Source organism: Triticum aestivum, chromosome 6B, assembly GCF_018294505.1.
Source record: "Triticum aestivum cultivar Chinese Spring chromosome 6B, IWGSC CS RefSeq v2.1, whole genome shotgun sequence".
Lineage (NCBI taxonomy): Eukaryota > Viridiplantae > Streptophyta > Magnoliopsida > Poales > Poaceae > Triticum > Triticum aestivum.
Window position 1 is genome coordinate 502,217,738 of NC_057810.1, and position 10,834 is coordinate 502,228,571.

The following is a 10,834-nucleotide window of genomic DNA, read 5'->3' on the forward strand; positions in this document are numbered from 1 at the left end:
TTAACCAGGTGTTGATTCCTAATAAATAATATAATTAATTCGTATTTGGACCCTGATTCCCATTTATAAACTTACCATTCTCTGAAAAATCTGCGTTTGCTATTGGGCATCGCGATGCTCAGACGTTTGGGTGACTAGTATAGACTTTGGATTGTCTAGACGCTGGTGGGACGAGTATTAGCTATTCATTGAAATAACACATCTATATGTGCGAGCAGTAGGTGTTTGCTGAAATGCCCCAGACGAGTTGCTTTCTGAGTAGCCGACTCATACTTATTTCTGGGGGGTGTAGGTAAATCTGTGATCATGGTTGTTCAACAAGCAAAAATAAGACCGTGACAGTATGATGGAAATGTGTTGTTCCAGATAGGCTATTGACTATCGAGCACTATAGTGATCCGTCAATAACATAATGCTATTTCCCTGAGTGTAGCCTGTGCATTTTTACTCTTTGCTGTGTGTCGAGTTGGACATGGTGCACAAGTTTGAGTGGCGGATCATTATCAGCTGATTTTCATTCCTGAAGAGCATAGGCACTCTGGGTGTTATTCTTGAGAACATCAAAGTGTATTATCGATGCATAATTGCCATTATAGAATGGGTAATGTCTCGTGATTGAATTTATAATACTCCCTCCGTCCCAAAATGTAAGACAATTTTTGGTACTATCGTAGTGTAAAAAATTGTCTTACATTTTGGGAGTTGGGACTGAGGGAGTATTTCTGATGCAGAAGCAGTGGCATATCATTCAGTATACTTGTTTATTTTTTATATGTGAATATTTTAAACTTTTCTTAGGATATATCTGACACAAATGACTAATTGTACATCACGCAAGTGCCCAAATACCTTTACAAGTACTATAACTTGCTGCTTATATATCCATTCTTGTTGAATATTCAGTGTGACAGGAGGATCCAAATGTCATGATCACTGCTTTCTATTAAGTAAGGTGTTCTCCGATGGCTCAATTCATGGATTTGCGGGCTTTCATTTTGCGTGCGCGTGTCCTCAAATTTTATAGGCAGGCACTGCGTATGACTCGCCGAGCCCCTGCACATGCTCGTGGTCTGTCATGTTTAAACCTTGCTCTTTTATCTGCTGTGTGGTGTTATCTTTGAAGTTTGCTAATTATGTTTGTCATTCTTTGTCCAGATGAGTTGAGGCAGACAGTACGGGCGGAGATTGAAAAAAATCGCAATTGTGATGATAAGCAAAAGATTAAGTTTTTAATTAGTGAAGGACTACAGAGATTGAAGGGTCTTGATGAGATGCTTGACATGACAGGAAACGGATAATTTGAGATGTATCATGGGGACTGTTTCAATATTCAGTTATCTCCATTGAATTCATGGAAACAATTGTTTGACTTGGTTCAGTTTTCATAGACAGCAGAAGCTGAAAATTAGGCGTGCTGGACTTTTTGTGCAAAATCTGTGCAACCTTTTTTTTTGAGAATGCAGATCAGGTCAGATGGGCAGCGATAGAGAATGCACTTGTGGAGAGTTACAAAACAAGGTCCCGATTACTTTTCTTGTAAAACACTGGGATTGAACCTGCAATTTATCGCGACAACCCTTTCTTATTTGTAATTTAATAGCCTGATGAGTGTTTCCTCTGTGTGATGTATTTGTGTTCTTTCTATTGAAGTCAGATGCCAGACAGGTTGTATGGTTGTATGCTGGTGTGCCCTAGGCCTCTCGTGCCCTTCAGTTATGTCATCGTATTTACAAGCCTGCTGCGTATGCGAAGTATTTCCATGTTCAGAAATATTGTAACCGGTTTACCTGTGAAATCTGCTAGGGATGCAATGCTGGGAATCTTCTGCAACGATGGCAGTTGGTTTTGTTGTTCTTTGTACCATTATCAGACTGGGAAATTCTAGCTTCTACTGCATATATTGTATCGTACATGCATAAATTAGTGTATTTGCCATCATGTCGCTGTAAGAGGATACAACAAAAGCTGGAAATTACTTATTTTAGTTGGATTCCTTGCATAGTGCTGAATGTTCATATACTTTGGATCTTTGTTGAGTTATACTACCTTAGAACTGCAAAAAAGTACATGTTATATTAATGTTCTGCTCTATCTGTGTGTTCTGCCCTTCGTCTAATTCCACATTTACCTTCTTTATTTTGTTTTAAGTACTAGACCTGGAATGAAACTTTTTTTTTATTGTACTTCGTTCAGCTTGAAGGATAATCCTGGATGAGAGTCAAATATTTCCTTGGGGTTATCACACAAGCAATTTTTTCTCAGATTGGTAACAAGTTCATGATGCTCTTGTGCCATTCATCCTTCTAATTTCTTTTGGCAATCTTTCTGCTTAGCTTCTGTGTTCTACTGTTCTCTCGTAAATTCCTGTATGGCCAAGAACTCAAAATTACTACTCCCTCCGTTTCAAAATAAGTGTCGTGGTTTTAGTTCAAATTTGAACTAAAACCACTTATTTTGTTATGGAAGGAACATGTTTTAGATTGCAAAAGGTGTATTGTCATTTTGTTTTTGTTCATGACTATTTGCTTGATTTCACATACTAGCACAAACCCCATCAGTTCAGTAATTTGTTGGAGAGTATATCATGATTTGGTGCTCCGAACTTCAAGCACGCGTACGTGCACTCCTATCATGCATATAATGGGTGTCATCGAAGGGCAGTGATTCAAATAAATCACGACTCATATATGTTAGAACTTGCATTTTACTGGTAATGGATATTTTGAGTGTCTGCTGTCATGAGCAGAATATGCATTCTAGTCAATTAGCTTGTGATGATGCTTTGGGGACCAACAAGTTCTTGTAGTCTAAGCAACATAAAAGAGCTTCATTAAATTCACTGCATCCCCAAACATACTACTTGTATCGTAAATGATAAGGCTGTTCCATGCTTGACTCAAGAAGTACCCTTTTCATCAAACTTATTATCTGACTCAAACTCATATTGAGACGCATAAGGAAAATGCATCCCTATGGTTCACATTATCCTTGGTATCAGCATTTAGAAGATCCCGAAAGCAGTCACGTTCATCTGGTAAACTGCTGGCGGGGAGCACCTAAAATGCATCTTCTGCGGAATATATCCGGTGTTCTCCTTCCAACTGCTGTTGTCATCAATGGATGCTACTGCTGGTTGATTTAGATATGCATAACTGCTTTTCCTCCACCTGCACTTTCATAATTTCAGAAGTTAGTATGCACTTCCAAAGTTTCAGTTTTGCATCCATTTTTTCGAACCATGCAGGAGAGCCAGACATTGTTAAGGTGTGCGCACCATATCAAGATCACCAGTAGAGTGAAGAAAGAGAGATAGCGCGTAACATCAGGAGATGGGAGCTTACCAATCCTTGATGCCAATTTGTATCTCGATGTTCCTGGCGATCTCTCCCTCCTCCATCATCTCGGCTGTCTCTGTTTTCTCGCCTATAATCCCGTTTATCCTTTGTTCAAAAAGCATGTATTCTTCTTGCTGCTCTTAACACAGTTTGACCGACCCAAATTAATTATACAAACACAAACGGCAAAGGTATCAAAATGACTCGGCCATACAATATTCTTTCCATGTATACTTGTATAATACTCCAGTCTCATACTGAGGTTTAAAGAGGTTATGCAGTTTTTATTTTTGCGATTAAAAGAGGGTATGCAGTTTAGCTGTATAAACTAGGTAGTGAATGAAATGGGATCATCAAATTATTACACAGATTATTCTTGACCGATGAGAGGTAAAAGTATACTTGCCTTGAGACTCTTGGCTTTGATCCTTGCTGCCTCCTTCTCGTCATCGAGCGGGAGTTCCTCTTCCTCCAGCTTCTTTCTGCGCCAGAAATGGTCGATCTCTGCCCTGGTGATGCTCTGGACCGGGCCTGCCATCCTTCCCCGACGAACACAAGGACCATGAGGCTGACACAGGGGCGCACTGCTCGCCATCTTCATTGCCGCGCACCCTTTGATCATCTTCTCCCTCTCTCTAGAGTTGAGCTCAGCTCAGCAAGCTTATGAGGAGAGTGACATGTCAGGTGCCTATCCACTCTTCTCAACCATCAGTCTCTTGAGCATCTTTTGCTTGCTTTGGGAGTTGGGAGTCACCGGTGGAGAGCTTCTGTTCAGGAAGGCACTCTGCTTCGCCACCCCCTCTCCCCGGCTCCCCTGCCGCGCCGCCGCCGGAGGAAACCGCCGGGCGAAGCCCGCGCGGCGGACGGCGGCGGCGGGGCTTCCCGCTCGCGCGCGCGGCGTCGTTCCACGACGGCGACCGCTCCAGGTGGGGAAGGCTCGGCCTCCGGCGCTGCGGCCGTCGCGGCGCTCCCCGGCGGCCCTCTGCTTCGTCTCGCGCTTCTCCTTCTCTGGGTGGGTGGAGTGGCGTGGCCTGGAGCTTGGCCGGCCGTGGCTGCGGCGTAGGCGTGCGGGTGCTTAGGCGCCAGATTTAGTCAGCGCCCGATCTGGCCCGCCGGCTGCTGTTGGCGGCGAGGAAGGGATCTGGCGTGGTGGTGACGCCCCATAGCGCCGCCGCCGCACCCCTCGCCTCCCCTCCCTATGCTGCCGCCTAAGGGCCTCCCAATGATGCGATTTTGATGGTCGGGATCCAGATCGGGGGAAACCCGGGTCGGCTACGGCCGGCCGCGACGACGCCGCCGCCTGCGGGCGCCGATTTCTTCATGGAGACGTCTGTCAAGGTCTGCCCTTCCACTCCCCACCACCTAGCTTCTCGGGTGAAAACCTAACTCCGGTGGGCGGCGGCGGCGTCTTTGGCGCCGTGACCTTCTTGAAGGCGCCGCCTTGAGGGCTGGGTGGTGGCGGGCGCTGTTTGGGGTGGGTAACAGCTGCTGACGGCGTGCCCTTCTTCGCCCAAGCCTCCGCTTTTCCTCCGACGCGTCCAGGTTCTCCTGGGGGTGCCGTTTTGGAGTAAGCGTTGGCTGGGGGGAGGGTGGAGCGGTGCTCCATCTCACTCATTGATGGCGGCGGATGTCGGCGGCGAGGCGCTGTGGAGGCTCGACGTCCGATGCACGGAGATGGACTCGCGCAGGAGGAGGTTGCTGTTTGGCGTCATGGTGGCGTCAATGGCGGAGTGGCCAGACATGGTAGATGCCTCAATTTGATCTGAAGACGGACCTGTGGAAGATGGCGGCGACGACACACGAGTGCGTCTGACCGGATTATGCCCCAGACCAGGCATGTGGCTCGACTGGGGCTTCCGAATGTGTTTCGGCTTCCGGCTATTGATGTTAGGATTACGTGAGTGGTCTGGGTAGTGGCCCGGCTAGCTCTCTTTCATCATATTGGATAGGAGTAGTGGCATATGTTGCCAAGATGATGGATTCAGGCACATTGGTGTAATACTTTGTATGGTCATCGTGAATAATCAATAAAGTGGCCGTATGCATCTTCCAGATGCAGAGGCCGGGGGTCATCCTCCTTTTCTAAAAAAAAGGAAGGCACTCTGCTGACATGAACCCCCTCTAGCAAGCACCAACCACTGTATGTGTACTATCCAACTTCCGTCTCCTAGTTAGTGGAATGTTGCTAGCGGGATGTACATGTACGTACCGTTTGGAGCACTCTATTCTAAACTCTTTCACTTTCGCGTAATGATTTCATCCGAGTTTGGATCATGAGTATGCAATTGCTTGTCCTTATGGGCATAGGATATAAGGTTGTCGTGAGTGCGTTAGACTGCTGATGTTGAATTGTAGCCATGCCACTGGGTCATGGACTTCATTGTAAAGATTACCAGAAATATCTTAATACGGGCTCCTTTTCAAAAAAAAAATCTTAATACGGGCTAAATACACATCCCCACTGAAAGTGTGCTGGATAATTATCAAGAAATGTACACCCTCTGATGACCATGCGGCATGAATGATGAGCTATTTCAAAAAACAATGAACAATACTCGCCCTCGATGAATAATACAAGCGCCGGATCATCGCCACACAATGCTTTGCAAAGTTCACATGCTAACACGAAAGTTCAAGGGCGACAAAGGTCTGTCTGTTAATCCATAATTCGAGAAGCTTTTAATTCAAACCGCCTTATCCAGTTTGTAGGAGTATTTGTTAAAAGTGATCGTCTTGATCTATGAATGATAAGAACAGCCGCTCAGGAATCCTACTTCCCCACTTCAAAAACAAGCTCTACTTCAAGCCGATCAGTGAGGACATTGGTTAGTGTAACAGAATAATACATCATGCAGAAGTATGACTGTATGAACTGTACCATTGGTGATCAAATACCTGATTAAAAAGCATCTAAGATTCCCATTTTCAGTAGTCAGTACACTTAGCTGAACCAGCGTTCATTTATCTGAGCTAGATAAGTCTATGTCGTTCGCCTAACAAAGCAGGCTGCAGATTGGCTTATTAGACTGAAAGAATAGCACGGGAGGGCAGGCTGACAAAGCAGCAACATGTCCAAAACCAAGAAACTTCAGCATTGCCTTCTAAGAGCTCATGAGCTCCATGACTCATTCACACAAGTAAACTAAATTCAGAACCATCTGACCATACCTAACAAACCACAGATAGTGATGCCCAATTCTGAACAAAAAATGACATTTGAGGAAACCCAACATTATGTAAAGGAAATTTAAGCTTCAAGCTCTGCTAGTACTCATAATTCATACATATCACAAGATAACCAATATGCCACAGAACAAGAAACAAGAATCGAACTATGGAGCATTTGATCTGAAAATTAATCCCAAATTAACTAAAGCAGAAGAGTAACCGCTGATCTTCTCATTAAAGAACCATGAAGGCATAACTCTAGCACTGTTGCAATATCAGGTTGCAAATGTTAGTAGACGCTTCAGATTCTGAACCTCACGTTTGCAGTATGTTTTCAACCGACAGCTCAAAGGAAGAATCAAAATTGACAAAATCAGAATTGGAGAACGTCGGATTAATAGGATCGATGTGCTATCCAACATCAGTTTGTTATCTTCACAGCATATACTGCTTCTCGTTCATCAAACAGACCCAATGCGGCCAAATGTGACGATCTGATAGAAGAAAAAAGACCCAAATCTGCAAAAAGTCTACTCATTTCTTTCTAGAATCCTAGTAACTACATGCAGTCTCCCGTCCAAGAATGCTATACACAACCATGTAGCAGACAAGGACTCACAAGAACCGCTCTCCTGAGCCAAGAAAACTAACTAGAGTTGGTCAAGAAGGCTTCTTAATCAGAGGTTCAGAGGCAGACCAAGAATCGTCAAGAACCAAGAACGCGCGCGCGCCGCGCCCATGTCAGCACCCTGGACCCGGAGCAGTCTTGGCCGCCGTCGGCGAGGCCCGCGGCGACTGCGGCGTGGCCCAGATGTTGCACACGGGGCAGCGCGGCGAGATGGCCAGCCACCGGTCGACGCAGTCCTGGTGGAAGGCCCGGTTGCAGCCGGGGAGGACGCGCACGGCGCGGCCGGGCTCCATGGCGTCGAGGCAGATAGGGCAGAGCGCCTCCTCCTCCTCCTCGCCGTCCGCTGGCTCCGGCTGGACGACCCCGCCCAGCTGCCTCAGCTCCGCCTCTGATAGCCCGTTCTTGTCGTCGTTGTCGTCGTCGACCGTCTCCGGCGTCTCGGGCGGCGGGGCGGGAGGCGGGCCCAGCGCCACAGCCTGGAACAGGTAGCAGAGCCAGACGCCGAGCACCCCGAGCATGCCGATGGCGAGCGACCCCACGGCCAGGAACACCGCCCAGACCTGCGCCATCTCTGTTCTCCTCTCGTCGAGCGCGTGTTGGTGGCAGTTACGGGCTCAGGCGCGTGGCAGACGTCGTGGAAATAGCACGGATGCAGAGGACGCAGGTGTGTGTTGCATTTAAATGCCGTAGCACTGGGCTGTCAAATCGTATGGGCCGAAAAGGCCAGGTAGAGGCGAAATGAGCACCCTGTTAACCCGGAGCAGTCTTGGCCCATCCCACCTACGGCCGAAATTTTTATTATTAATAATTAATAATCCAGTAATTAAGAAACTGGTGACGGGGCAGCCGAAATTTTAGAAACTAGATGATACCCCGCGCGCTGCTGCGGGTACCTATAGTATAGGCCTCCTTTGGTTCATAAGATAGGAATTTCGTAGGAATAGAAAAAGTATAGGAAATGAGGTGGCATGCATCTGAAATCCTACAAATGCTCAGACTATAGGAATAGAAAACAAAATGTCATTTGGTTTACGGGATAGGAACACAGATAGGAAACATAAAGAAATAATGGCATTTGGTTCATGGTTAATAATAATGTGAACAATCTCTCCCTAATAATAAAGCACGGATTGACTTTGTCGGGTTCACCGTCGCAATACGCTTTCTTCTCATGTCATAATACGCTTTTATAATTTATATGGACAAAATCGTAATACAAACGAGGTGATACTAATTTGGGGTCCGTACGTCTTGTGCAAAAAAGGGTCACGATCCTATAATACATACAAATTGTAAATATAGACCCTGCCAGCATAGTATATTGTCATGTAATTGGAGTATGAACCGAGCAACTAGTGCAGGCAATCATCAACTGAGTATACAGGCTAGTGCAGACAATTAAAATACAAATTGGGTGCTAGTTCATGGAGTCTGAATACACAATAGCATACTTTTTTTTGGACAGCAATACTCAATAGCATACTAGTGCAAGCATTCGGTCTCCAAAATTACAAACCGAACAATCAGATTGGGGGCTGGAATTGGTACTCGTGATACGGACACACAAATCCCTATGAGTCTATGACATTCGTAATTAACCATCTACCTCCACCGATTAGCACTAGGTCTAAATAAGAGAAGATAAAGGCAAGATGGATCCATAGACAGAAGGCAAGTTGGATTCAAAGCTGGATTCTGTAGGCTTGCCGGTCGGCGGTAGATGCTCTCCAGCTTGCCGGTGGTCATCGCCCGTCGACTGGATGTGGCCGCGTCCCTCGCCCGCCTTCGTCGCTGCCGGGGAGCTATGCCGTTCAGTGTGAGGAGGGAGGGTTGGACACAGATTTGATTCAACTTTTATTTCTTTCCCCCTCTTATCTACACGCGAGTGAGCGAAAACAGCAGGGACAGTTATCCGTGCGCATGTCGTTCGCCACAGGAAATTTTCCATCAGCTCGGACCTAATGTTTCTGACCCTGTGAAATCTGAAGGAAAGGAATAAATCCCGTACGGGAATATGATTCAATTCCTGTAAATCAAAGGCCTCCAAAGGAATTTTTCCTACAACAATCCTATCCTACAAGATTCCTATGAAATTCCTGTAAACCAAAGGCAGAATATTGCAGATATGCTAGTAAGAGTAGACATTTAAGTAATATAATGTAGAAAAAGAGCTAAAAAGAGTTTTTCTTGCTAAGTTCTTAGTGCTTTGCCACAATGAATAACTTTAATCTGCACAAAAGTCCTATTAAATTTTCTAATGATTAACTTTGCATACAATAACCAAAATGTAACATTGAAATGTGCCTTAAATTTAATCTACACACAATTAAAAAGGTTCGATCTTATTCTTTACTTTTGTTTCTTGGGAAAGGGTCGCCATGTATCTCTTGCTAGGGGTCGGGTATTTGACGATAAACGAATTGCTCTAAGTCATTAAAAGGGAGCAATTGCCTCCAATTAATTTAGCAAGCAAGTAGTGGAATAAAATAGGAGAGGAGAAAAATACAACACGGCTACACATATTATGCCCCAAGCGTGGATCTTCATTCCTATCAGTTGGAATCTCTTGCTTGTAAACTGCAGCAAAAATGACCTATTGATGCAAAATCAAAGACAATGAAAAAACATCATGCTCGTTAGATGGTAAAAATCTAAACTAATCAAACCCGAATTATGGAGGGTGGCATGCTGCTTGCTTAATCTCCGTAGCCGACTGGTCGTCTGCCTCATCAGTTTTGTGTAGATGCACCTAGTATAGTGACTTGTGAGGAGAAGAAGGGTCAAATTTGGCTGGAGGCCATGTAATCCCTGGGTTGTGGAAAAGTATGAAGCGTTATAACAGCAGTAACTATAGGGAAAGTATAGGACAACTCGTAAGTAGTACTCCCTCCGTTCGGAATTACTTGTCTTGGAGATGGATGTATCTAGAACTAAAATACGTCTAGGTACATCTATTTCTGCGACAAGTAATTCCGAACGGAGGGAGTAGCTCTCAAGAAAACTAAGACAACAATGAATGACGTGGCTTCACCATCATTGATGAAAGGAGTACCTTGGACGGCTTCCGTCCACAGCTGCGGGACCTGAGCTTGCTGAAAAAGACTACCATCCCTGCAGTAGAAGCTCCGCTCTAAATCAGCTGGGGCAGCACCCAGTTGAACGCTTGTTGGGGAAGGTGGATGAAGCGGCAAATCCTATTTGACGCCCGCAGGCGTCAAAAGGAGGAGCCTTCGCTGAAGCAAGTCGCCACTTGGGCCGGCCCAGGTACGGATTTTCGTTCGCTGCTGTTTTCCCTGTTTCTTGCGGGGGGTTTTCGTTTTTCTTCTATGGTTTTTTTGCTTCCAGTTTTTTCACGGTTTTGGCCGGTTTTCAGTTGTTTTGTTTCGTTTTTTTATTTTTCTGTTTTGATTCCTTTTTGTCCTTTTCATTTTCTTTCATTTACATTTCCTTTTTTATTTCATGTTTCTGTTCTTCTTCTCATTATTGTGTATTTGTATAAAAAGTTCACTGTGTGTTACAAAAATCTTCAATGTATTAAGAAAATGCTTAGTTCACCTTGCACTGTAAAATTGTTCATTGTGTATTACAAAAATGTTCATTGTATATTATTAAATTGTTCAACATATATTAGAAAATGTTCATTATGTATTACAAAAATGTTCATTATGTATTATTAAATTGTTCAACGTATATTAGAAAATGT

General features: G+C 44.8%; 3 protein-coding genes across 3 annotated transcripts in view; 1 reads left to right on the top strand and 2 right to left on the bottom strand.

The window, feature by feature from the left end:
* The window catches only part of LOC123134304 (uncharacterized), a 2,310-nt gene extending 708 nt beyond the window's left edge, over nucleotides 1-1,602 (top strand). The window contains exons 2-3 of the mRNA XM_044553573.1: nucleotides 904-1,068; nucleotides 1,156-1,602. Of these exons, the coding sequence (XP_044409508.1) occupies nucleotides 963-1,068; nucleotides 1,156-1,298 (249 nt within the window). The 5' untranslated portion in view covers nucleotides 904-962 and the 3' untranslated portion in view covers nucleotides 1,299-1,602. The remainder of the gene's footprint in view (nucleotides 1-903; nucleotides 1,069-1,155) is intronic.
* A 1,224-nt stretch (nucleotides 1,603-2,826) lies between these two features.
* LOC123137678 (uncharacterized) lies at nucleotides 2,827-4,712 on the bottom strand. The gene is made up of 3 exons (XM_044557502.1): nucleotides 3,742-4,712; nucleotides 3,342-3,469; nucleotides 2,827-3,167 (listed from the first exon to the last, which is right to left on the bottom strand). The coding sequence occupies exons 1-3, from the start codon at nucleotides 3,955-3,957 to the stop codon at nucleotides 3,002-3,004; spliced, it is 510 nt and encodes a 169-aa protein (XP_044413437.1). The 5' UTR covers nucleotides 3,958-4,712; the 3' UTR covers nucleotides 2,827-3,001.
* Nucleotides 4,713-6,897: 2,185 nt separating this feature from the next.
* LOC123134305 (E3 ubiquitin-protein ligase ATL23) lies at nucleotides 6,898-7,767 on the bottom strand. Its single transcript, XM_044553574.1, has one exon. The coding sequence runs from the start codon at nucleotides 7,698-7,700 to the stop codon at nucleotides 7,245-7,247; it is 456 nt and encodes a 151-aa protein (XP_044409509.1). The 5' UTR covers nucleotides 7,701-7,767; the 3' UTR covers nucleotides 6,898-7,244.
* Between the last annotated feature and the right edge of the window lie 3,067 nt (nucleotides 7,768-10,834).

Bases quoted from the DNA above. Each gene is read 5' to 3' on its own strand.
- LOC123137678 (XM_044557502.1), bottom strand. From the start codon at position 3,957: ATGATCAAAGGGTGCGCGGCAATGAAGATGGCGAGCAGTGCGCCCCTG. The intron at 3,470-3,741 runs GCAAGTATACTT...TGTTAAGAGCAG, and splicing joins TCAAAGCCAAGAGTCTCAAG to CAAGAAGAATACATGCTTTT. The intron at 3,168-3,341 runs GTAAGCTCCCAT...ATGAAAGTGCAG, and splicing joins CAAATTGGCATCAAGGATTG to GTGGAGGAAAAGCAGTTATG.
- LOC123134305 (XM_044553574.1), bottom strand. From the start codon at position 7,700: ATGGCGCAGGTCTGGGCGGTGTTCCTGGCCGTGGGGTCGCTCGCCATC.